The 27,484-nt window shown below is 42.6% G+C and overlaps 1 protein-coding gene across 6 annotated transcripts in view; it reads left to right on the top strand.

The window, feature by feature from the left end:
• The window catches only part of STAU2 (staufen double-stranded RNA binding protein 2), a 491,304-nt gene that overhangs the window by 67,730 nt on the left and 396,090 nt on the right, over positions 1–27,484 (top strand). For 3 of the 6 annotated variants that reach the window (XM_073631808.1, XM_073631806.1, XM_073631805.1), the window contains exons 4-5: positions 8,941–9,100; positions 9,769–9,822. In XM_073631808.1, the coding sequence (XP_073487909.1) occupies positions 8,941–9,100; positions 9,769–9,822 (214 nt within the window). The remainder of the gene's footprint in view (positions 1–8,940; positions 9,101–9,768; positions 9,823–27,484) is intronic. The other 3 variants (XM_073631810.1, XM_073631809.1, XM_073631807.1) reach the window with 1 other exon arrangement.

The raw sequence follows: 27,484 nt of genomic DNA, 5'->3' as shown, positions 1-27,484 counted from the left end.
TGAATAGCAAACCACAAGCCATAACATATCATCAATTCAAACTCCTACTCCTTGTAACCACGGCAACAAAACAAACCATTGCGAAAGCCTGGAAATCAACCACAATATTCAGTGTCAGTTAAACAAGTAACACAGGCAATGATCCACGCCAAAACAGAGGCAATCTTACTAGATAAACTATCCAAATTCGAATCACTGTGGCTCCCATGGATCGAACACCACCTACCACTGGGTTTTGATTGCTCACTTCTATTACCTGGTTCGCTGAACCACTGACCGACCCCCTCTTGGGGTGCCTCCTTTCCTCCATCTTCCCCCTACCCTCCAATCCTCACTCCTCCACCCCCCCTTTTTTTTTCTTTCTTTTTTTTTTTTCTTTCTCCCCACCCACCTGATATACCTTTTTAGTTCTCAAGCTTCACGCTACCTGTGACCTATTGGTTCCCCTGTACATAAGAACCTAAGACAGCAAAGGTCACCTACACATTGTTCAATGGCATACCTACAATGGGGACAATTGGGATAGTTCAGACTATTAATCCCCTCCCCAGGAAAAGCCAAGACACATCGGATCTTGGCCCTGGAAAACGTACATACCTCTCCCCAACTATCCCACAGATAACCATCCTATCAACCCACAGGATCACTTGTCTCCTCCAGACCCATGTTTTAAGATTGTATTTTAACTCTTCCCCGCTTGCAATTTATGACTACCAAAGTCAGAGACGTATCCCTTAGGATACACACTGTACTGCACAACTAAATGAAAAATAACATATGCCATTTGTTTAGTTATTGAGAAGCCTTGTTATTGGAACCTGTTCACCCTGTTTTCTTACAAATGATCTTGACTAATAACTTGTACTGTATTATTGTGATGGGCAGCACAGTGGTGTAGTGGGTAGCACTCTCACCTAGCAGTAAGAAGGGTCGCTGGTTCGAATCCCAACCACGACACTACCTGCCTGGAGTTTGCATGTTCTCCCTGTGCCTGTGTGGGTTTCCTCCGGGTACTCAGGTTTCCTCCTACACTCCAAAGACATGCTGGTAGGTTAATTGGCTTCTGTCCAAAATTGGCCCTAATATATGAATGTGACTTTGGGGACCTTGGATTGTGGAATTCTTGAGGGTAGGGATCGTGAGTGTGTGATGTATGTGTGGAACGATGCGTAAAATTGACGGCGCTATATGGGTACCTTAAATAAAAATAGGGATAATTGTAGACACGCATACTCACTCAGGTTGAACTGGATGGACTGGTGTCTTTATTCAACCTTACTAACCATGTAACTATGTAACTAATTCTCAATAAAATGTTTGAAAAGAGAATAAGTTAATTCACATCCCCAAGCAGGTCCAGAAGAAGGAACCCATGCCAGCTCCTATTTCCCTGAGAGCTTTGTTAGCTACAGCAATTAAGAACCAGCATTTCTGATCATGTGATCAAAATGACAATTAATCATAGTGATCAATATGGATGTGTTTAAAAGGAATCTAATGTCGACCGGCTTAACTGTTGTTGTGCCTCCCAGCTGGCAGGCTCCAGCTTTTAAAAAGATATACAGCCTGTGAAAAAATGCATTTTCTATTTTTATTTAAAAAATAGTTATGTTTTTAATGTAAATTGTATTTTCTCTTCCATTCAATGGAAGACACAGCCAGATCTTCTTATCATAACAAATGGGGTTTGATTACACCACCTGCAGGAGCAGGTTGCTAGGTGCATCAAAAAATAAAACATCCTAGGGGCGACCGCTTTTGGTAGCCAAACCTCCCATCTGCAATACTTACAAGTTAGGACCTAAGACGGAGGTCAGCAACCAGTAGATTGCGAACTACTGGCAGATTGCAGTCTGGGCTTGCTGAACTGCTATTCCATAGCATCAAACAGAGTGCATTACAGAGGAACTACTTGTAAAGTTGGAGCTATAGTAGGGAGCCAGAGCCATATAGGCCAATGCTTCTTCTGTAGTGCTGGCTCCTATTCCATGCGGAGTGATACCAACTGCACTCCACCTATTATCCTGGCTAGCAGTCTCCAGAGTGGTGCCAGCAGCAGGAAAGAAGTGATCTTCAGGTCAGTGTGAAGCATTACACTGGGCATATTAGTATAGGGCTGCTTTCACACTGATGAGCTGCTGTTTACCCACACTCGGGAGTAAAGTGCAGGTGTGGTGCACTTTCAGAAAGTTTACCACACCTGCAGGATATAATAGAAGTGTCTATGGCTAAGCGCAGCAAACCCCCAGGAATGCTTCAGTGTACCTGCAGCATTCCTGGGGGTTTGCTGCGCTTAGCCATAGACACTTCTATTATATCCTGCAGGTGTGGTACACTTTCTGAAAGTGCACCACACCTGCAGGATATAATAAAAGTCTATGGCAAAGCATGGCTAACCCAGGAAAGTCGCAAATGCGGAGTGAGTAAAGCACAACACATCAGTGTGAAAAGAGTCTTATAGGGGCCTCAGAACAGTAAGGGTTCATTCACAGGTGCAGCAGGCACTGCTGCTTTCCTGAAAAGTGATTGGAGTGTTTTTGACAGGTGTTGAGGAGAAGATATGTTGCCTTCTCACCCCCTGATTTAAACCCATGATTGCTGTGCAGTGCATGAGATTGCTACACGGTAGCACAGCAATTAGAGTGATCTTTGACTTCTCCCATGTTGTTCAGGTAGATCTCCACCTCGTTAACCCTTTCATGCCTATGCTTATTTCTGACATTTGTTGCTTGCAAGTTAAAATCCATATTTTTTGCTAGAAAATGAATTAGAACCCCTAAACATATATATATTTTAAGCAGAGAATCTAGAGAATAAAATGGCGATTGTTGCAATATCTTATGTCACACTGTATTTGCGCAGCGGTATTTCAAACTCAATTTTTTGGGAAAAAAGACAGTTTTGTGAATTAAAAAAAAAATAAACAGTAAGCATTCCTTGTGACAGTAATAGGTGGTGATAGGTACTCTTTATGGAGGAATCGGTGGTCTAAAAGACCCCAAATCCCTCCTTTTGCACTTTAAAGTATTCAGATCGGCAAAAACGGTGATTCTAAATACTGTCTTTTTTTTTTTTTTAAACGGCGCCATTGGCAGTCGAGTAAACTGGAAGTGAAGCTGTGATGTGTGTGTGTTTACACAAAGTATACTGGAAGGAAGCCATTTCCGGCTTCCTTCCAGTCTCACTCTAGCTGGTGGAAGTTCCGGATCGTGGATCGGGTCTCCTGATGGGACCGGAGGCCCAGGAAGAGCGGCAGTGGGAGGGGGCGGGGAGACATCCCCTCCCGCTCGGCCGGGATAGCAGCCGAGCGTTTTTTAGTCGCATTGGTTGTTATCCTTGAAGGGACGACCGCCCGCTCTAAAAAACGGTACTAGGATGATGCATGCAGCTGCATGCATCATCCCGGTATAACTACTTAAATCCGGGGCCGCATATGTGTGTACGGTCTGTGCTAAGGGGTTAAGGTTCCCTACCCCTGACCTAGGATTTTTTCTAATCCATGTTCTGCATCTGGCTTGACTGGACTGTCTCCATCTGCTTTTGCATGAGGGTCCTGGGTCTCATGGTCGCCTCCTATGAAGCAGTCGCTTATGCGCAACACCATTCCAGGCCCCAGCAGCCAGAGATTTTGGCCAAGTGGAACAGGAATCTGGGGTCCCTGGACAATACTGTTTGCTTGTCTCATCAGGCAAAGACACCACTATCATGCTGTATTCGTTCTCCATTACTGCTGTCCAGGAAGTCCTTTCTCCCTCTCAGCTGCCAGATCGTCACGACAGATGCCAGCCTCTTTGGTTGGGGCAAGTGATGTTTCACCTGTCAGCTCAGGCTCATTGGACTCAGGAAGAAACCAGGCTTCCCATCATCACCCTGCTACTTAGGGCACTTCATCTTTCCCTCTTCCATTGGGCAGCTATTCTCGAGTTTTACCCAGTCAGGGTCCTGTTGGACAGTGAAGGTGGCACCAGGAGCTTGTTGGCTGCATTGGAATTTTCTTGGATCCTTGACTGTGCAGAACTCCATGTCCCAGCTTTGTCTGCTGTCCACATTCTGGGAGTAGACAACTAGCAGGTGGACTATCTCAGTCAGAGTCTGGATCAGGTGGAATATTCTTTTCACACCAGATTTGTCAATGCTGGGGTCTCTTCACATCACGACTCGGGTTTTTCCTCTTCTGAAACTTCCACGAGATTTGCTGTGGAGGATAGAGCAGGAGGGTATTCTGGTAATTCTAGTGGCAACTTCTGGTTCCTGAGCTTCCCTTGGTTAGTTGCTGATGCACTTTTGCATCTTCCGCTGTGCCCAGACCTTCTTTCTCAATGTCTGATTTTATACCCTACTTTATAGTCACTGGCTTTAACAGCATGGCTAGTGAAAGCCAGGCCCTGAGGGTAAAGGCATTTTTCAGGCTGTCATCTCCACAATGCTTTGGAATTGAGAGTCCACTTTCCACTTCATCTATTATTACACCCGCAAGTTCTCGGTTGCTTGCATTCTGACCTTTCTTCAAAAAGGTGTGGACTGCCTTATGGCCCTGAGCACTGTGAAGGGCCAAGTTTCTACTTTGGTTGTACTTTTTCAACATCCTTTGGCTTCTGTTTCCCTGGTTCATACCTTCATTCAGTGAGTCACGTGTATTTTCACCTATTAGACTTCCCCTTCCTCTGTCAGACATGAATCTGGTTTTCTCTGCCTTGCAAAAGATTTCTTTTTTACTTGACGACTCTTACAAAAGTTGCTCTTCCTGCTGGCAATTACTTTGGCGCGTAGGATATCTGACTGTAGCACTGCCCCCTAGGGGTTTGCTTAGAATTGCATGTTCGTCTGCGCCATCTTGAGCCGTGAACTTTCCAGCCCTTTTGACACTCTAGCATCAGACATGTTTTGTATACCTTTAAATAACACATTGACATAATGCAGATTGATCAGCTCTCTCCGGTTTTTACTTAATCAATAGATTCTTGTAGCGGGCTAATAGTCAGCCAAATCTTGGATAAACAGCCAAGACTCAGTTGAAAAGGTTCCTCAAAGCAATTAAATGACAATAGGAAATGACAGATAAATAATATCAAAGCATACAGAAACAGACAATAAATGAATGAATAGATCTCAAAAGGGCTACTGGTTGCTGTATATAACACCACTGCTAAAGGGGAACCCCAGGCCAGCCTATTGTACCTTTTAATCCTAACGAGAGCTGAAGCAATATAGGTTTTAGTGGTGTGTCCCTTTAAATAGAGATAGCATGGCAGTATTCAAGATGCAAGGCCTTGCGATTGTCTTCACCGGCACGCTGGAGCTCAAAACAACAAAGATTCTAAGTGTGGCACAGTGATATGCAGTCAAGGCAAAGCAGCTGAGACTGACCAGTAGTAATCCTTAAAGTGGTGTTCCGGCCGAAATTATGCTTTTTAAATAAAAATACCCCTACAATACACAAGCTTAATGTATTCTATTAAAGTTAGTCTGTAAACTAAGGTCTGTTTTGTTCGTTTATAGCAGTAGTTTATTTTATAAACTTACAGCAGGCCGTGGCCATCTTAAGTGTGGGCATCTGAAGCCAGACTGTATTTCTTCCTGGATCTCATCCTTGCAGATCTCGCACATGCTCAGTGCAGCACAAGCAGTGCAATAGGTTTCAGGTCAGGTTTCCATAGCAACGACAGTGTCAGAGGAAGTTGCTGCCCCTTCCCAGAAGGTATTGCAAACAGGAAATGATGCGATGGGCCACGGCCAGGGAGGAGGAAGTGAAAAATGAATACAGCAGATATACAGTAGGTGCTGAGAAAAAATATCCAATTCGTTTACAGTGCACAGTTTAGTGAGGGATGCTAAAGAGTTGTAAAAGTGGGTGGAACTCCACTTTAAGGCAATTCCAGGTGTAGGGTGTCTGTATACAGTGTCTTGTGGAGTATGCTAGGGACTGGTACTAGATTTGTGGGCAGGTGCCCGCTCACCAATCTGGAGAACAGTGTAGAAACTTCCTGGAGAGCAATCCAAGTTGATTCTTCCTTCGGCAGAACTGGCTATGATGACGGTCTGGCTGCTGCAGTGAGTCGTCTGGTCCTGCTAATTACAGCAATGCTGTGGTGATGCCCATCATGTAGAAGCAGCCTTGGACCCGCCTGGGTCGGAGCTGGGAGCACCGTATTGTAGGCCCTAGTCCTCTTACACAGCAGCGAAGGGGTTGTTTACTTGACGAGATCTGGGAAGCATGAGAGCTTGGGCCTAATCTGCTGACCCCTATATAGCCTCTCCCAGAGTTCTCTCCCTAGAGCAGATGGCCTGCTGGGAGGTGTAGTTCTTGGATAGTTCTGCAGGTCAGGGATATTTGTTCAGGAGACTACAGTTCCCACAATGCTTTCTGCTTGGCTTTGGGATATGATGCATGTAATCCGAGCCCAGCACTAGGGGAACACAGAGGCAGTCTAGGAAAGGAGGGTAAGTCTGCATGACTTGGTCGTACTTTCTTCCAAAAGTCTTGTCAGCCTTTTATTTGGATGAGGATATTGTCCTGCCTTCTCTGTGCTCTAACCCTTTTCATCCTAGGGAAGTTGCTCTTAATTATTTAGTTAATATTAATATACCTGAACTCTACTACTCCTTTTCAGAAGACCGATTGGTTGTTTGTGTTATAGATGGCCCTATGGAAGGGCCAGGCAGCATCGTCGTCCACTATATCCAGGTGGATTCGACAGTGGTTCAAACTTATACCATATCAGGTTGGGAATCTCTGTTTCCTATTACTGCTCACTCTACCAGGGTGCTGAACGCATCCTGGGCTTTTGATCATTCTGTTTCAATTGTTCAGGTTTGCAAAGTGGCTACTTGGTTGTCTGTAAGCACGTTTACCAAGTTGTAGAAGATTGTTGAGGTTGCCTCTGCAGATGTGGTTTTCGATCGGGAATTTTGAACATTTTGCAGGCAGCAGTTTGAGTCTGTGGGGATGTGGTTCCTTGTTTTTGGTTTGATTTTTTTGCCCCACCATTTTGTCTCTGGCACTGCTTTGGAATGTCTCATCTCTTATGATCTGAAGATCTTGCTGTGTTCTTTAATAAATGGAAGAGAAAATGGGATTTTGTTAGTCACTGTAAAAATCCTTTTCTCTGAATTATTTGAAGGACACCACACCCGCCCAGTTTTTTCTCATCTCGGTTGAGTTGTTTCTTAAACCTAGTACACACTGCTGTTTTTTTTCAGATGTTAGTACTGCGATCTCCCCTGCTGTTCTTTTGTGTTCTGACAGGGGAGAGGCCCCCTGCCAGAACACTCTGGTCAGCGCTCTCAGTCATCGGAGGAGAGTGCTGATTGGGAGTCGGTCCAGCATGCTCGTCTTCTGTTGGACCGACTGCCATACACAGGCTGAATGTCGCACAACAATCAGCCCGTGTGTACTAGTCTTAATACTGTTGAATACTAACTGAACTGCGTTTTCCAGATGGGGGGTTCGGCCACCAGCAAGAGCTGCTCCTAGGGTGTTTTCCTTTTTTGTTGCACCTAGCGTCCTGCACCTACAAGTGACATCGTCAAACTCATCCTTATGATCTGAAGATCTGTCTGTCCTTCAATGAACATAAAGAAAAGGATTTTACAGAAAGTACAAAAATCCAATTTTTGCCCATTTGTCCAGTTATAACGAATTATGAAAAAAAAATTTAAAAAAACAACAAACAGGGTATTTACAAAATTTACTAAATGAAAGCCTTCAATTTATTCTTAACAACAAATATAAAGATCATTTAAGTAGGTAAATCAGTTTGACTACATTTTGTAGTCAACTAATGCTGCTAAATTTGACCTTCGGATCCAATGACCCCCAGTCATATAAAAGAGTTAAAGCGGACCTTTGGTCATTTTTTAAACTTTTCATCTATTTAATCTTCTTCCCTTGTTGTTTTAAACTTAGGATAGTAAAACTTTTTTTTCTGCTAGTAAATATGAATATTATGACATCATTCACAGCGCTCTCTCACTCTTGTGAGAGTTTGCCAAGAAGGGAGGGGGAATGAGTCATAAGAGGGTCAATGAAAGCTGTAGAGCTGGAGGTGTGACTCTGTGTGTCTGTGTAAATCCAGGAAGTGAAAAGGCAGCAGTTTCAGCTGCCCACAGTTAAAATGGCTGCAGCCAGATTTAGTGGAGGGAGATTTCTGCAGCATATTTGGGGAGTACAGAATCGCAGTATATATAAAATAATATGGAAAGTGGTTGGAGGGAAGCTTCAGAATGGCAAAGATGTTTTTATTACAAATTATGTGAGCAGAGTGCAGTTCCTCTTTAAAATGAACTCCTGACAAATGGCTAATTACACAGATGCTTATTTAAATATATATAAGATATACTTGTACTTACCCTTGCATTTAAAAAAAATGGTACAATGATGTCTTAATAAATACAGAGCTATACTCATTTGTGTCTCTTTCTGCTACTAATAAGAATATACATAGCTCTTGGATTTCAGCTTTAATGTTAGTGATAGGCCCCTTTCACATGGGATGGACTCTGCCTGGAGTCCACCTGCCCAACAGGGAATCTGTCCGTTGATCTCTGCTGAGCAGGCAGATGGCTGGTCCGTGTCCGCTCCACTTATGCAAAGTGGACACACACATCCCGCTCTCCTCTGTGGGCAATCAGATGGAAATGTAAATGTCGGATGTAAACTTGTCTGTTTACATCTGCCGCTCCATAGAGGACAGTGGAGGGTCTGATCGAGTCCGCCCTAAAAGCTGACAGACAGACCCGTTCGGTCCGCTCGCGTGAAAGGGGCCATACTTCATCCCATGCCTTATCTAGTTGCTACTTTAGTCTGGTGTGTGTGTGTTGTGGTGGTCCAGCTAAGTTTACTCTCTTTAGGAAAATATTAGACTTGCTTAATGTGTTTATTATAATTTTAAGCTGCCTTTTAACTAGTTGCTTTTTTTTTTTTTAATATTCTCTTTCAAGTTATTTACTGTACAGCTGACACTAGGAGATCAGTCATGGGAAGCAGAGAGCACAAGCATTAAGAAAGCGCAACATGCTGCAGCCAGCCTAGCATTGTCGGAAACCAAACTCCCCAAACCTGCCGCAAGGCAGATGAAAAATATTATCAATAACAACCCAGGTAAGCTTGGTTGCTCATAATCAATATTTTTATAATATTTTACACAATTTAGTAGCTTTGATAAATTGTGAATTGCAACATTTCTGGCCCTTCTACCCAAAACTGACATTTCACTTCTTTATAGATGCTGGTTTTTCATATCTCTTTTGAAGCAAGAGCTGTGGAGTCTTCTCGCTAGAATCCCTGACTCTGCTCTTGGTCCTGCTGTTGCATGCTTTATAATGAGAAATCAAATAAGACTTCATAATGGTCACAGCAACCGGGCAGGTCCAGGAGTTCAGATGCAAAACGTTCGCTGTCTGCATCCCTGAGCGGTGTAAAAATCCAATGGGTAATTTAATTCACCAGCATGCGTCTATATCTGAAATATCAGGTTTAGGTAGACTGAAGTTCACTATAGACTTGTCAGGTTTAGGATTAGCTCATCCTGCATTGGTTTTATTTGCTATGCTTAAAGGGATTTAAATGTGGCAAAGGAAAACATTTTGTAACTTGTGCTTGTTACGAAGATCACTTGTGTGGCTATTAGTTCCTGCTAATGTCTCTTGATAGTTGGTTCACACGACAGACTGTCACATCTATGTGTAGGCTTTAACATAAGGTGATCTAGAACTTATAGTCTCAGCAGTGCCGACCCATGGTAATTGTTTTTATCTGCCGCCACACAGAAGCTGCTGCACGGCGTGGAAATATATATTCATCAACAAGACTCTCTGCTAAAGGTAAATAGATCCCAGCTGAAGGGTAATGTTACTGTGATGGGCTGGATTCTTTAGTTATTAAACCAGTGATGTATGTGTTAACTTCAAATTTTATGTGGGCTGCCAGAACCTTAAAGGGGTTGTGAAGGTTTGATTATTATTTATTTTTTTAAAATAACAAACATGTTATACTTCCCTCCTATGTGCAAGGGTTTTGCACAGAGTGGTCCCGATCCTCCTCTTCTGGGGTCCCCAGTGGCGCTCCTGGCTCCTCCCCGCATCGAGTCCCCCCTCGGAGACTCGCATTCCAAGGGGATGCTTGCACAGGCACGCTCCCGAGTCCTGCTGTTGCGTTCATTGACACAGACAGCAGGACTCGGCCCCACCTTCCAGCTCCCGTGTCACTGGATGTAATTGACAGCAGCGGGAGCCAATGGCTGCTGCTGTTATCAATCCAATGAGGACCCGAGACACCGGCTGGAACTGGTGGGCTTGTTCTCGTCGCTGGAAAGAACTTGTTAAGGTAAGTAAAATGAGGGCTCTGAGGGGCTGCAGCACTACAGAATGTTTTTGACCTTTAGTGCATTGAATGCATTAAGGTGAAAAACTTTGAGGGTTTATAACCCCTTTTAACCAACATTTTTGTGATTGTTAAAATGAATGTATTTCAATTAGGTTACAGGGTTTCTTCGTTCCAACTTTTTTGCAATTGTGAGTCCATCTAACGATGAAAACAGTTTCACCTGACAAGCTTAAGAGATCACTGTCATGGGAGATATGACAGAAGAGGACAAGTAATAATAGGTCATTAGTATGCAGTAGATGTGACTGCCTGCCAGGTGAAGAGGGCATCATCTAAGTGTCTTGCTGAAGAATCAGGTCCACATGTGAATAGCTTAGTTGTAGAGAAGCTACAATAGAGGGCAATTTTACAAAGTAATTCAGTGCAGAAATGTGGGCGTCCTGTGCAAATTTCCATCGTTCCCCACGAATCTGCTGCTTAAAATTCCCAGAGTCAGAGCATTGATGCTACATACACCTCCAGTTCAGCGGAATTCAGTGTCCCATACTATTACACAGAACTAAAGTTTGCCATACTCTGCGGGCTGAACAAGAGAAATCAGTCAAATCCCCCTGTTTGTGCTAAACAGCCTCAAAGGAGGAATCTCCCCTGCTGGCTGTTGTATTCAGACACATTGTAGCACCTGCAGCTGTCTGAATATGCGAACAATGGCTACACATGATAGGATGCAGTCACTGTTCAGCCAATAAATTTCAACCTGGCTTCTTTGGTGAGATGAGTGGTGCTGACAGGCTGATATAAGCTGTGTATGACTAGTGTGGTGCCAAAAGGGCAATTTGTACAGCTAACTTAAAGTGATAATAAAGCCTACTTTTTTTTTTTTTTGGTAAAAAATAACAAACATGTCATTCTCACCTGCTCTTTGCAATGGTTTTGCACAGAGCAACCCCGATGCTGCTCCTTTTGGGTCCCCAAGCAGGCTCATTCCCAGGATGCGTTCTGCGTGTTCATTCACATACAGAGCCGGGCCGCGGCCCTGCTCCCTCTCCCCATTTGTTCACGGGCTGTGATTAACAGCAGGATCCAATGAGGAGGCAGAGTCCTCAGATTCTCACACACATTGCTGGAGGAAGATTGGGCTCAGGTAAATATTGGGGGGGGGGGGGGCAGGACTGTTTTGAACAGACCAGCCCTGATCCTCCTCTTCTCAGGTTCCCTGCCGACGTTCCTGGCTCCTCCCCTATTTTGACCAGCTTGCTATGGAGGCACTTGTAACGGCTTGATCCGGACCTGCGCTCTGTGTGTGCATTGACATACACAGTGTTGCTCAGCAAAAAGTGGACAAGGTATGGTGAGAATTACTCCTGCGCTTGTGAAGGCGTTTGTTGTATAAATAGGTAGTATTGTAGAAGGTGAAAGACTGGAGGAGATGGTAATGCGTGTCCCGCTGCCTCAATTGACCAGGGGTGGTCTGGAAAACACTGTGTGGAAGGAGGTGGATGGAGGGCACGTGATCAAACGCTTACATCCAAACATGTTTGGTTTATTCATGTAAAATGGAATACAAACATATAAATAATACAAATACTATGTTTTGTAAAAACAGGTGACAAAATAAGCACTAAAATGTTAAAATTGGGGTATGCCCATGTTGAGGCAGGTATTTAAAATAGGCTGACGCGTTTCGAGGGTGACCTCTTCATCAGAGCCTGGAGAACAGGAGCACAGTCTGTGTGAGCCGGTAGGCCGACATGTGTACATGGGGAGGAGTGGCTAGTTGGAAGGTATGTCCTGTGATGGATAATTAGTTATTCTAAGCTCCATACCAGTCCACATCCAAACGTTCTACATATATAGTAGGAATGTATATACCGTATATACTCAAGTATAAGTCGAGACTTTCAGCCCTTTTTTTTTTTAGGCTGACAGTGCCCCCCTCGACTTATACTCGAGTCACCGCCGTCTGCCTACATGATCAGCGTGTGATACATTACATTCGGCGTCCTTTCCACTATTCAAAAGCCGCGCCTCCTCCTCGTCTGTGATAGGCAGAGCACTCAATTTCCCAGCAGTCATTGTACAGCCTATCACGGACATCCGCTCATCCTCGTCCATGGTATGGGAATGAGAGAATGTCTGTCATAGGCTGACCACTGACTGCTGGGAAATGGAGTGTTCTGCCTATCACAGACGAGGAGGAGGCGCGGCTTTTGAATAGTAGAATGGCTGCCGAATGTTATTTTTGACATGCTGATCGGTGGATATCACCATACGGAGGCTGCAGATCGGCACACGGAGGCATGCACAGGACACAGGTAGGTTACACAGGACACATGCACAAGACACCAGGACACATGCACAGGACACCGGGACACATGCACAGGACACCGGGACACATGCACAGGACACCGGGACACATGCACAGGACACCGGGACACATGCACAGGACACCGGGACACATGCACAGGACACCGGGACACATGCACAGGACACCGGGACACATGCACAGGACACCGGGACACATGCACAGGACACCGGGACACATGCACAGGACACCGGGACACATGCACAGGACACCGGGACACATGCACAGGACACCGGGACACATGCACAGGACACCGGGACACATGCACAGGACACCGGGACACATGCACAGGACACCGGGACACATGCACAGGACACCGGGACACATGCACAGGACACAGGTTGGCTGCACAGGACACATGCACAGGACACAGGTTGGCTGCACAGGACACATGCACAGGACACAGGTTGGCTGCACAGGACACATGCACAGGACACAGGTTGGCTGCACAGGACACATGCACAGGACACAGGTTGGCTGCACAGGACACATGCACAGGACACAGGTTGGCTGCACAGGACACGTGCACAGGACACAGGTTGGCTGCACAGGACACGTGCACAGGACACAGGTTGGCTGCACAGGACACATGCACAGGACACAGGTTGGCTGCACAGGACACATGCACAGGACACAGGTAGGCTGCACAGGACACAGGGACACATGCACAGGACACATGCAGGCTGCACGGGACACAGGGAAGCATGCAGCTGCAGATGGGCATTATTGACCCTCTTTTTTCCACTTACAGTAGCGGCTGCATTTCTCACCCTTGGCTTATACTCGGGTCAATAAGTTTTTCCCAGTTTTTTGTGGTAAATTAGGGGCCTCGGCTTATATTCGGAACGACCTATACTTGAGTATATACGGTAATTGTATTTTCCTTTTATGGTGGTACGTAACTGTCAGGTGTACCAATTACGCTGAGGAGCTGTTGTGGTTGTTCCTAAGTGCAAAGTTAGAAGCGCTGCTTTGTGGTAGTGCTAGTAGCTGTTTATGACCGTTCCTTGTCTCTCTTGTAGAGAGGTCGAAGAGAATGACCACAAGCCATTTCCCAGGCAGCAGTATCCAATGGCTCCTGCTGCTGCCTCTATGTCCAATGATGACCAGAGAGAGCCGCTGCTCCCGCTCACTGCGCTGGATAAAGACTGAGCTCAGGTAAGTATTTGGGGGGAGGGCTGCAGATTTACCTTAATGTAGAAAATGCATGAAGGTAAAAAAAATTTGAATCTTTACAACAACTTTAAAGTGGTTATAAGGCAGAATGTTTTTCACCTTAATGCATCATTAATGCATTTATTGTATGTGACAGTTCATTACTGTGTGAGATCACTATCCATTTATTAAGGTATACAGGTTCATTTGTTTCCGTTCAACCAGTGGCTTGAATAAAAAAACAAAAACTGACAGATCCCTAAATCAACACAAAAGATGTTGATGCAGAGATCTCTCCCACTGTTCTATTGTAATCTGACAGCAGGGAAATTCCCTAACCCCAAGTCAGAATACACAATCGGTGCTGCAGCTATTGGCTGCAAGTGTTGATCAAATGCTGGCTTTACCAGCATGACCGTTTTGACAGAATCTGGTCATTTGGCTGGCTTCTGTTGAACAGACAGCGGTACACACGGACCGGAATTTGTCTGGTTCCTGCTGAACTGGCCGATTTGCAGTCTGTGTATACCTTGCTTTAGACAGTATAGGTGTTAGGAGGGGAAGGGAACATTTTTAGGACTAGCTGGTTTTAGGCTGGAATTCTATTTAAAGTGCATCTACTGTATAACCAAACATGATTTTCTTTTGCATAGAATGTTTAGTTTTTTATTTGCTCACCTGGTGATCTGACCAGTAACACTTACTGTCTTATGGTGTCTCTTCTATCTACGAAGGAGCAACAGAGCCCCACTGGACAGCAGCACTGTCTGGAGAGGGTAGATTCAGATGGACTTTACATAAGTAAATCACAAATTAAAGCCCAATTAGAGCTAACACTGTTAGGCAATTGCATAAACCGTTTTCCTCTTGGGATAAAGATTTCAACTTCTTGAATAAAAGCTAATCATTGTAAGCACCCCTGTTAATTTTAATGCCTCATGCACACTGGACGTTATTAAAACACCTTTAGCGTTGTAGAAATCTGTAGCTGTAGAATGAGTTTTTCATAATTTTTGCAGTAGCATTTTTCAGCATTTTTTAGCTTTTTTTTTTTAAGCAAAACTTTACTCCCACAAAAACTTATGGCTCAAAAACGCTGATAAATGCAGAAAAGCTGCGTTTTTTATTTGCGTTTTTAAGCTTTTATCAGAGTTAGAGCATTTTTACAGCTGAAAAAAATCCTCTTAAAACCCACTAGTTCTGGGTTTTTTTCCAGCCAGAAAACGCTCCTGCCAAAAACTGATGCGAACAGCCTATGTGTGCATGGACACATAGGATAACATGCTGGGGAATTTACTGGCTGCAGGGAAAAACACCAGATGCCAAAAATGGCAGCTGTAAAAATATCCAGTGTGTATGAGGCCTAAATAGTTTGTCTCAACCCTCTAACTGCCACTTTTTGCAGTACAACTTGGTCTGATAAAGGAAAATTGAAAAATGACAGCAGACTCGCCAGGTATAAAACAAAGTTACCAGGGGGACTCAGAAGAACAAAAAATGCTTTCTAGTGCCTCATGCCTGTTTTTGCCTTTAGTACCACTTTAGATTTTACTGAAGTCAGATTTTTTTGGAGAGATTTTTTACTTCCTGTCTGGTAAAATGGTTGTTTCCAGGAAAAGAAGAGAGGAAATTTTGTCTAGCAGCAACACAGATGGAAAAAAATATTTTTGTTTTTTATAGCTGTGGGGTTTAGAGAAATGCTAGACCCTAGACAGGTGTGAATAGTGGCAGCTGCTCAGCCTGTACAAATTAATGACAGGCGCCATTGCTGTTCACATGTAGCAGCACACAAAGTAATTACCTGCGGTTCGGGACAGATCTTGGAGCAAGGACACATATGACCATTATTGGCAAGCACCTGTCATTTCAGTTGCAAGACTCCACTGATTCTTGCTGCTAGAATTCAGTGTATGTGGGTAAATGTCTGTAAAAGGAGGCCTAAAGAAGCATCATGTCAAAAGGATCATTTGTGGGCCGCTAATATTATATGCAAATGTTTATTTTTACTTGTAAAATCTTAGCTTTGCTATTTTTCCTTCTGAAGCTTCCTTCCTATTGCCCTAACTCTGCCCTTCTAATTAAAATATGAAATGACTTGCCTGTCCAAAATTTCTTTTTAATCTGCCAATATAGGCTGCCGAACAGTGTGCGCCAATTTTCCATAGGTTACGTGACTCAAAAACCTCATCAAAAATGCAACATGGGTGCGGTTTCAATGCATTGCAATGGGGAGGTATGTTTTTGGTGCAGCTATTTTAACTGACCAAAATTGAGCAAGCGAGATTTTTAACACCGCACTGCAACGGAAGTGCAACGGACCAGTGCGAAGACATACGTAGAATTTAAAGGGATGCATTTTTATTTTAGCCTTTCTTGTGCTTTTTTTTTTTAACACAAAAGCACTTCAAGAACTTCAGTGTGAAAGTAGCCTAGGGGCCAAAAAGGTGCCGATAAAAGCCGAAAATAAATTCATATTCATTTAAATTCACAATATTAAAGTACAATTAAATACAATTATATATAAAAAATATACTAAATTGTCTATTTCAGTTCTCGGCCAAGCGCGTCCTGAATTTTAGGTTTCGGTCCAGAATTTTCATTTAATTTTCACCACTAGTTTTCACTGTTCATGCATCTTCAGTAAAATGACTGATATTGTGACTGGTTTCTTTAAACACTTCAATACCATGCACTTAGACACCTTTCCGCCCAGGCCAATTTTCAGCTTTCAGCGCTGTCACAATTTGAAGGACAATTGCGCGGTCATGCTACACTGTACTCAAACAATTTTTTTAACATTTTGTTCCCACAAATAGAGCTTTCTTTTGGTGGTATTTGATCACCTCTGCGGTTTTTATTTTTTGCGCAACAAATAAAAAAAGACCGAATTTTTTTAAAAAAAAACAAGTTTTTCTTTGTTTCTGTAAAAATTTTTTGTAAATAAGTTTGTTTTCTTCTTCAATGATGGGCACTGATATGGCTACACTGATGGGCACCGATGAGGTGGCACCAATGAGGTGGCACTGATGGGCACTGATAGGTGGCACTGGTATGCGGCACTGATGGGCACTCATAGGCGGCACTGATGGGCACTCATAGGTGGCACTGATGGGTACTTATGGGTGGCACTGATAGGTGGTATGGATGGGCACTGATAGGTGGGCACGGATGGGCACTGACAGGTGGCACCAATGGACACTGATAGGTGACACTGATGACACTGATTGTCATCAGGCATTGCAGGGCATCTAGGCAATATTATGGTGCCAATCAGTGCCCAAATTTGTGGACACTGATTGGCACAGATTGGGCACTGACTGGGCACATTGGGCACATGTGGATGGCCATGGGGTACATACCTGGCCATCCACATGTTGCCCCTTCCCTGGTGGTCCTAGTGGCGATCCCTGGTGGTCCAGTGTGGTGATCTGAGGGGGGCTGCGCTGATAAACAATCAGTGCAGACCCCCCCTGTCAGGAGAGCCGCCGATCGGCTCTCCTCTACTCGCGTCTGTCAGACGCGAGTGAGGAAAAGCCAATCAATGGCTCTTCCTATTGACATAGTGATCCATCGGAGGCTCTTTACCAATATCGGTGTAGCGGTGTGTCAGACTGGTACACCGCTCCACCGATCGCCGCGATGCGCGCTCCCGCGGGCGCGCGGCGGCATGTTATCCTGCTGGACGTCATATGACGCCCAGTCAGGATAACGGAACCACTTCCCGGACGTCAATCTGCTATAGTGCTATAGGCTGGGCGGGAAGTGGTTAAAGTGAACTTGTCAGATGTTGATCGTTATATAGGGCTGCAACTAACGATTATTTTCATAATCGATTAGTTGGCCGATTATTGTTTCGATTAATCAGTTAATAACCTTAAATGTGTGGTGTATAATTTAGTTATTATGTAAAGTTTTAAAAAATGGCAATTTATTCTTAAATATCTATATGCAGTGGTAAATATAAATAGCCAGCTATATGGTTAGAGAGCAAAATCTCTAATCCACTCTGAGAATAACAGACAGAAGAGATATACTGTATATACTATTAGAGGAGATATACTGTATATACTATTAGAAGAGAGATACTGTATATACTATTAGAAGAGATATACTGTATATACTATTAGAGGTTGAATCTGGTAAATATCACCAGACTCAGATCTTTTTTTATTTAAAGAAAAAAAAAAAGTTAGACTGTTTTGCAGATTTTCAAACAGAACTGTAATATATTATATGCTGGCCATACAAAAACAATGTCTTCCTTCAAAAAAAAACAGTTGTTTTAAGAATGTTCGTTCGATTTTCGAATCGTTAGTGGGGTCAAATCGACGTATGTTTTAAACCACAGTGATGGGGAAAATTAGAAACAATAGAAAACTGCTTGGTCAAAGGAATTTTCAGACAGTGTATGTGGTTTTCGTTCAGAAATTACATTACTTTTAAAACAGAATGTTAAAAGCAAGTGAAAATTTCAAACAACATTCTTTCAGCGAATGTGAAAAGATTTTTCATATGAATATTCTCGTCTGAAAATTGAACCAGCATAAGGCTCGGTACACACCTATGCAGTTTGCTTTTGATCTGTTTCTACAGTGCTTTTTGCTGTGCGTTAAGTACAGTATAGAGTGCCCCAATAGCAAGGTAAAGAAAACTTCTGCACCACTTACTTCCTGCCCAGGACTACATGTCCCATTAAGGCATTGCTCCTCACACATTCACAAGTTCCCAGGCACTTACTGACATATATGGACGCCGGTGTACTGAGCTGTATGTGTGCTGCACTGTATTTCCTGATATGTAAACAAATAATGCATTCTGTATGCAGGCCAACTAATCGGCTGGCCGATTAATCGATTATGAAAATAGTAATCGATAAATTTCATAATCGATCAGTTGTCGATTAATCGATTAGCCCTATTATTATATAAAATAGTAGTCTGGGTGCTTGCAATTAACTTTTATTCTCTTAAAAGATTTTTGGAGCACCCATCCCATGTGTAGTGTTCATTATTGGCCTTGACTTGGCTCCCTGCCATCCGATAATACCAATACCGGTGCCTCAGCAACCAATGTAGGCTCTGATGTTTGTAGCAGGGGCACGTGTTGGGGCTTTACTTCAGGGCCCAGGCCTATATCAAGCAAGACCAGTTCTAGATTGTGGACTTTTTAGACCCAGGATGTGGGGGGAAAAATTTTAAGGGTAATTCTAGATATATTTTGGTTGCTGCTGTTTATCCATATTGCTACTTTGTACAATAGGTCTGGTGCAGGTATACAATAATTAACTGTATACAAAGACATGGACATAATTCATTGGTCTTGACAGGAACAAATAGAAAAAAAATGCATCCTACAATGGAAGCCCCATAGTAAGTCTTCTGCACACAGCATCTGCCGCCGGAGACTGGACCCACTGCAGAAAAGGTATGTATAGCGATTTTTGCTTTACAGGGTTAGACAGATTAGTCTTAAAATGTGGCTGCCAGTAGATTTCAAGTTAGTTTCAGGCTGAACTTCTACTTTAACTTGTCAATTGGTGCTGCACTACCAAAAAGTTCAATACAAAATTACAAATATATGTATGTGTGTATATGTATGTGTGTGTATATGTGTGTGTATATGTGTGTGTGTGTGTATATATATATATATATATATATATATGGTGTGTGTGTGTATATATACAAACACAGTGGGGACGGAAAGTATTCAGACCCCCTTAAATTTTTCACTCTTTGTTATATTGCAGCCATTTGCTAAAATCATTTAAGTTCATTTTTTTTCCTCAATGTACACACATCACCCCATATTGACAGAAAAACACAGAATTGTTGACATTTTTGTAGATTTATTAAAAAAGAAAAACTGAAATATCACATGGTCCTAAGTATTCAGACCCTTTGCTGTGACACTCATATATTTAACTCAGGTGCTGTCCATTTCTTCTGATCATCCTTGAGATGGTTCTACACCTTCATTTGAGTCCAGCTGTGTTTGATTATACTGATTGGACTTGATTAGGCAAGCCACACGTCTGTCTATATAAGACCTTACAGCTCACAGTGCATATCAGAGCAAATGAGAATCATAAGGTCAAAGGAACTGCCTGAAGAGCTCAGAGACAGAATTGTGGCAAGGCACAGATCTGGCCAAGGTTACAAAAAAATTCTGCTGCACTTAAGGTTCCTAAGAGCACAGTGGCCTCCATAATCCTTAAATGGAAGACATTTGGGACGACCAGAACCCTTCCTAGAGCTGGCCGTCCGGCTAAACTGAGCTATTGGGGGAGAGGAGCCTTGGTGAGAGAGGTAAAGAAGAATCCAAAGATCACTGTGGCTGAGCTCCAGAGATGCAGTCGGGAGATGGGAGAAAGTTGTAGAAACTCAACCATCACTTCAGCCCTCCACCAGTCGGGGCTTTATGGCAGAGTCGCCCGACGGAAGCCTCTCCTCAGTGCAAGACACATGAAAGCCCGCATGGAGTTTGCTTAAAAACACCTGAAGGACTCCAAGATGGTGAGAAATACGATTCTTTGGTCTGATGAGACCAAGATAGAACTTTTTGGCCTTAATTCTAAGCGGTATGTGTGGAGAAAACCAGGCACTGCTCATCACCTGTCCAATACAGTCCCAACAGTGAAGAATGGTGGTGGCAGCATCATGCTGTGGGGGTGTTTTTCAGCTGCAGGGACAGGACGACTGGTTGCAATTGAGGGAAAGATGAATGCGGCCAAGTACAGGGATATCCTGGACAAAAACCTTCTTTAGAGTGCTCAGGACCTCAGACTGGGCCAAAGGTTTACCTTCCAACAAGACAATGACCCTAAGCACACAGCTAAAATAACGAAGGAGTGGCTTCACAACGACTCCATTACTGTTCTTGAATGGCCCAGCCAGAGCCCTGACTTAAACCCAATTGAGCATCTCTGGAGAGACCTAAAAATGGCTGTCCACCAACGTTTACCATCCAACCTGACAGAACTGGAGAGGATCTACAAGGAGGAATGGCAGAGGATCCCCAAATCCAGGTGTGAAAAACTTGTTGCATCTTTCCCAAAAAGACTCATGGCTGTATTAGATCAAAAGGGTGCTTCTACTAAATACTGAGCAAAGGGTCTGAATACTTAGGACCATGTGATATTTCAGTTTTTCTTTTTTAATAAAGCTGCAAAAATGACAACAATTTTGTGTTTTTTTGTCAATATGGGGTGCTGTGTGTACATTAATGAGGAAAAAAAATGAACTTAAATGATTCTAGCAAATGGCTGCAATTTAACAAAGAGTGAAAAATTTAAGGGGGTCTGAATACTTTCCGTCCCCACTATATATATATATATATATATATATATATATATATATAATTTTTTTTTCCGTCCCCACTATATATATATATATATATATATATATATATATATATATATATATATATATATATATATATATTGCATCTCACAAAAGTGAGTATACCTCTCACATTTTTGTACATATTTTATATCTTTTCATGTGACAACACTGAAGAAAAAAAAAAAAAAAAACAATTGCTGCTCTACATAAAGATGGCCTAGGCTAGTGATTGGTGGACCTTGGCACCCCAGATGTTTTGGCACTACATTTCCCATGATGCTCAACTACACTACAGAGTGCATGAGCATCATGGGAAATGTAGTTCCAAAACATCTGGGGTGCCAAGGTTCACCATCACTAGCCTAGGCTATAAGAAGATTGCCAAGATTCTGAAACTGAGCTGCAGCACAGTGGCCAAGACCATACAGCAGTTTAGCAGGACAGGTTCCACTCAGAACAGGCCTCGCCATGGTCAACCAAAGAAGTTGAGTGCACGTGCTCAGCGTCATATCCAGAGGTTGTCTTTGGGAAATAGTCGTATGAGGGCTGCCAGCATTGCTGCAGAGGTTGAAAGGGTGGGGGGGGTCAGCCTGTCAGTGCTCAGACCATTCGCCACTCACTGCATCAAATTACTCTGCATGGCTGTCGTCCCACAAGTAAGCCTCTTCTAAAGATGATGCACAAGAAAGCCCGCAAACAGTTTGCTGAAGACAAGCAGACTTAGGACATGGATTACTGGAACCATGTCCTTTGGTCTGAGATCAAGATAAACTTATTTGGTTCAGATGGTGTCAAGCGTGTGTGGCGGCAACCAGGTGAGGAGTACAAAGACAAGTGTGATTTGCCTACAGTCAAGCATGGTGGTGGGAGTGTCATGGTCTGGGGCTGCATGAATGCTGCTGACTTTGGGGAGCTACAGTTCATTGAGGGAACCATGAATGCCAACATGTACTGTGATTTACTGAAGCAGCGCATGATCCCCTCCCTTTGGAGACTGGGGCACAGGGCAGTATTCCAACATAACGACCCCAAACACACCTCCAAGATGGCCAGTGCCTTGCTAAAGCAGCTTAGGGTAAAGGTGATGGACTGGCCAAGCATGTCTCCAGACCTAAACCCTATTGAGCATCTGTGGGGCATCCTCAAATGGAAGGTGGAGGAGCGCAAGGCCTCGCTGGCAACCTGTGAAGCTCTGGTGAACTCCTTGCCCAAGAGGGTTAAGGCCGTGCTGGAAAATAATGGTGGCCACACAAAATATCGACGCTTTGGGCCCAATTTGGACATTTTCACCTGGGGGGGTACTCACTTTTGTTGCCAGCTGTTTAGACATTAATGGCTGTGTTTTGAGTTATTTTGAGGGGGCAGCAAATTTACACTGTTTATACAAGCTGTACACTCTCTACTTTACATTGTAGCAAAGTGTAATTTCTTCAGTGTTGTCACATGAAAAGATATAATAAAATATTGTGTGTGTGTGTGTGTGTGTATATATATAATATATATATTGAAACCATGCATTCAAGTCCAAATTTAATTTGAATGGATCTAACCTAATTCCACACAAAAAAATCCGTAAATGGCTATCCAGCTGTGTAAAATAAATCAAATGTCCATGTACTTATATAAAATTCAAATATAAATGATATTCAAAACTACAATCGTGCATGTAGATAAAAATGTCAATGAACATAAAATAATTCCAGTTCATAAAAAATAGTCTCACTGTGCAACACAGTCCAAATAAATTTTGTCAAAGGTGTTTTTTGATATCCTTTTCTGCAGGATTTCTTTGTACTTTTTTGTTGCACAGTGGGACTGTTATTTATGAGCTGAAATTATTTTATGCTCATTCACATTTCTATTTTTATGCACAGTTGTGGTTTTGAATATCATTTACATTTGAATTTCATATACTGTATGTACATTGACAGATGATTTATTTTACACAGCGGGATTTCTGTTTATGGATTTTTTTGTAAACTGTGGAATTATTTTAGATCCATTCAGACTAGTGTTTTACTTTTTAGAATCTGATACATTTATAGGTTTCTAATTCTGCTTATGCATTTGTTATTTTTATTTTATTAATTTAGTATTGTATATTCGGTATACTAATGTATATTTTAATGTAAAAAAACTCTTATGAGAATTCATATTTCAATCTTTTTTATTCAAGTTTTAAAATCGCAACAAGAAAATCTCCCAATGGGGAGAAAAGTATCTTACAGGCAACTTGGATATACCGAAGTTGTAGTAAAGGTAGACGGCTTTAGGCAAGCTCAATTTCCTTCAATATCATTAGGTTACAATGAACAACTGCCCAGTCATGGTGGTTACTAGCACTTTGCACTTACAATATTAGCACTAACAACATGTATGTAACAATCAAAAACACTTTGCACTTTAATGACTGCCCAATTATTGTAGGAGATACTTGAGCCTTGTAACATATTAAATGTAATTTGTCAGTGCTGCACAGTAATACAGAAAAAAGACTGAGAAAGGTATTAAGTTAAAGAAAAGGGAATGGTAGTGAAAAGGAGATATTTCCTAGAACTAGCTTAGAGGATGCTCCCGAAGCCTAATTGGTCCACCATCATGTATCGAATCCAAGGATCCCAAGTCTTGTTGTACTTGGGTTATTTATTTTGGAGGGTGTATGTAAGTTTGTCACTAATCCTATTCAGTTTTTAACGTAGTCGAATACCACCATTGACTGGTTCCAGCATCTTGCAGTTGCAATTCTCGCTGCCAGGACCATGTAGGAGCTCTTTCTTCTGGTATTTTTAGGGTTTTCAGTATCCAGTTTCTGGAAAAGAGCAATTTCTGGTGCTCTGGAAACATGTATTCTTGTAACCGACCAAGTTCAATTGAAGACTCTGATCCAGAACCTGGTCACTTTGGGACACTGCCACCATATATGGAACATGGTGCGTGTGTGACCACAACACCTGAAACAATATGAAGATACTTGTGGGTGCATTTTCACCACCATAGTAGAACTACCATAGTAAAACCCTAATACCATTGTATTAGGGTTTTATAATTGGTTTCTATAAGGGATGTGCTACTAGATATTTTGGATAAATCATTAGAGGTTTCCTGCAAGTTTGATAACTCTGTGATGCCGAAATCTCATTTCCAATGTTGCATATATGGAAGTTTATGATTTTGATCCATTAAAAAATTATATATGATAGAAATGCGACCTTTGGCCGGGTCTCTTTTCACAGGAGATCTCAAACTGTGTCAGCGATAGAGGGTGGGCCACATGTTTAGGTTTAGTTTAAAGATATGTAATTTTGGTTGTGTCGAGCCAGTTGGGGTAATAGTAATTTGTTTTGATAGTGTTCCACACATACAGTATTTTCCATGCCAAAAAAATCACCAATTCGTAGGTAGACTATTTTTCCACTAATGAAATTTACATGGAAGTAAACCAAGAGTAAATTCTGGATTGTTAATAAAGGGAGCTAAAGGGGTATGGGGGAGAAAAGAGATTTCTTTTAGCTCTCTCTGTCCAAATAGCAAGTGAATACAATAGTGTAAGGAGTAGGATTGGAGGTCGCAATCGATTAGGAACCCACTTTAAGGTTTAGATAGATCCAAGGGCGCATGAAAGGGCTCCTATAGAAACCCACTGGAAAAAGTTATTTTAACCACTTCCAGCCCAAGGACGTCATATGACGTCTTTGACTTTTAGTGGGGATGTCTGAATGATGCCTGCAGCTACAGGCATCATTCAGGTATCATTTTTTAGAGCCGGAGATTCTGTGCACAGTAAGAATGATCATAGCAGCAGTTCCGCCGCTTGATCATTCTTACAGGCGACGGGAGGGGACATCCCCCCCCCCTACTGCTCTCCGGTGCGTCTCTGGGCTCTCCCGTGCCATTGGGGACCCGGAGAAAGAATCCGTAGCCGCCGGATGACCAGCATAGAGATTTCCGGTGACCAGATTGTCACCAGTCATCTCTAACGGTTGGAGGCCCGGGTGCGACGTTATGACGTAACGTCCGGGCAGCGGTTGTAAACAAATCCACAATCACAGCTGGAAAGCATGGTATCGTTCATTTTTTTTGATCTCATGCTTTCCAGCCTGAAGGAGAGATGTGGGGACTTATAGCCCCCATATCTCTCCATAAAGAGGACCTGTCACGCACTATTCCTATTACAAGGGATGTTTACATTCCTTGTAATAGGAATAAAAGTGATCAAAAATGTTTTTTTTTTTAACCATTGGGCACTTAAACCCCCTTAATAACCAGACCAATTTTCAGCTTTCAGTGCTCTCACATTTTGAATGACAATTACTCAGTCATGCAACACTGTAGCTATATGAAATTTTTGTCCTTTTTTTCACACAAATAGAGCTTTCTTTTGGTGGTATTTAATCACCGCTGGGTTTTTTATTTTTTGCGCTATAAAAGAAAAGAGACTGAAAATTCGGTAAAAAAAAAAGATTTTTTCTTTGTTTCGGTTATAAAATTCAGCAAATTAGTAATTTTTCTTCATAAATTTTGGCCAAAATTTATACTGCTACATATCTTTGGTAAAAATAAATACAAATTGGTGTATATTATGTGGTCTTTGTGAAAGTTATAGAGTCCAAAAGCTATGCTGCCAGAGTATTGCAGAGTATTGCAGAGTATTGCTCAGGGTATAGCACAGGCTATTGCAGAGTATTGCTCAGGGTATAGCACAGGCTATTGCAGAGTATTGCAGAGTATTGCACAGGCTATTGCAGAGTATTGCACAGGCTATTGCAGAGTATTGCACAGGCTATTGCAGAGTATTGCACAGGCTATTGCAGAGTATTGCACAGGCTATTTCAGAGTATTGCACAGGCTATTTCAGAGTATTGCACAGGCTATTTCAGAGTATTGCACAGGCTATTTCAGAGTATTGCACAGGCTATTTCAGAGTATTGCACAGGGAATTTCAGAGTATTGCACAGGGAATTTCAGAGTATTGCAGAGTTTTGCACAGGGTATTTCTGAGCATGGAGGGATGGCTGAGCATGGATGGATGGATGGCTGGATGTGACTGCACATGTCACAGAGCAGTGCTGTGGGCACTACACATTCAGCCCACAGCGCTGCTGCCATCTGATCCCTCCCCCTCTGTACCGATCACTACAGAGAGGGGAGAGAGGAACTGGCGTCATGACATCATTTGACGGAGCGATCACATGGTAAATGCCCACGATCAGTGGTCGTTTACCGTGATCCGTGATGCGCCGGGTCCTCTGTACCCGGCGGTCACGGATGTTCTCAAGTGCGCGCCCCAGGGGGCTCGCGAGAGCGGAATTCTGGGAGGACGTCACTGTACGTCCTCCCAGAGTTAAGAAACCGCCCTGTAGCCGTCAGTTCGGCTATGGGCCGGTTGTTAAGTGGTTAAAAGAAAGTGTAAAAATAAAAAAAAAAAAAAAAAAATAATAATAAAAAAAAATGGAAGCGTCCCCGTGTGCTCGCGCACAGAAGCGAACGCACACGTAAGTCCCGTCCACATATGTAAATGCCGTTCGAACCACACATGTGAGGTATCGTTGCGTGCATTGGAGTGAGAGCAGCGATTCTAGCCCTAGACCTCCTATGTAACTCTAAACTAGTAACCTGTAAAAAAAATTTAAAGCATCGCCTATGGAGATTTTTAAGTACCAAAGTTTGGCGCCATTCCATGAGTGTGCGCAATTTCAAAGCATGACATGTTGGGTATTTATTTACTCTGTGTAACATCATCTTTCACATTATACAAAAAAATTGGGCTATCTTTACTGTTTTGTTATTTTTTAATTCATGAAACCGTTTTTTTTCCCCAAAAAAATGCGTTTGAATAATTGTTGCACAAATACTGTGCAACATAAAAAGTTGCAACAGCCGCCATTTTATTCTCTAGGGTGTCTGAGAAAAAATAACATATATAATGTTTGGGGGTTCTGAGTAATTTTCTAACAAAAAAATTGTGTAGGAGAGGAGTGCAAGAATAGGCCCGGTATGGATGTGTGCTGTCCTAATATCCCTTAGCTGACAGCCAGTTAACAAAACAGACAGAAATAGCGTTGTGTTTTATTCCGAAACTGAATTTACTTCTATCAATAGTTCTGTAAACTGCAATACAATCAGAGAAACTTAGAATTAAGTGTTCTTGCATAGCAAGACCACTTACTGTTATGTCACATATATATTATTAATATAGCCAAATTTACCACCCTAACTCCTCCCACAGTTTTTACACTACATAGACAAGTAATATATCGAAACGTGCGGATTGTTCCCGATTGGTGTGCTATTACTTTGTGG

The sequence above is a fragment of the Aquarana catesbeiana genome, linkage group LG05 (genome assembly GCF_042186555.1).
Source record: "Aquarana catesbeiana isolate 2022-GZ linkage group LG05, ASM4218655v1, whole genome shotgun sequence".
NCBI classification, from domain to species: Eukaryota; Metazoa; Chordata; class Amphibia; order Anura; family Ranidae; genus Aquarana; species Aquarana catesbeiana.
The sequence above is the reverse complement of the archived record's forward strand: the minus strand, read 5'-3'. Positions and strand labels throughout refer to the sequence as shown.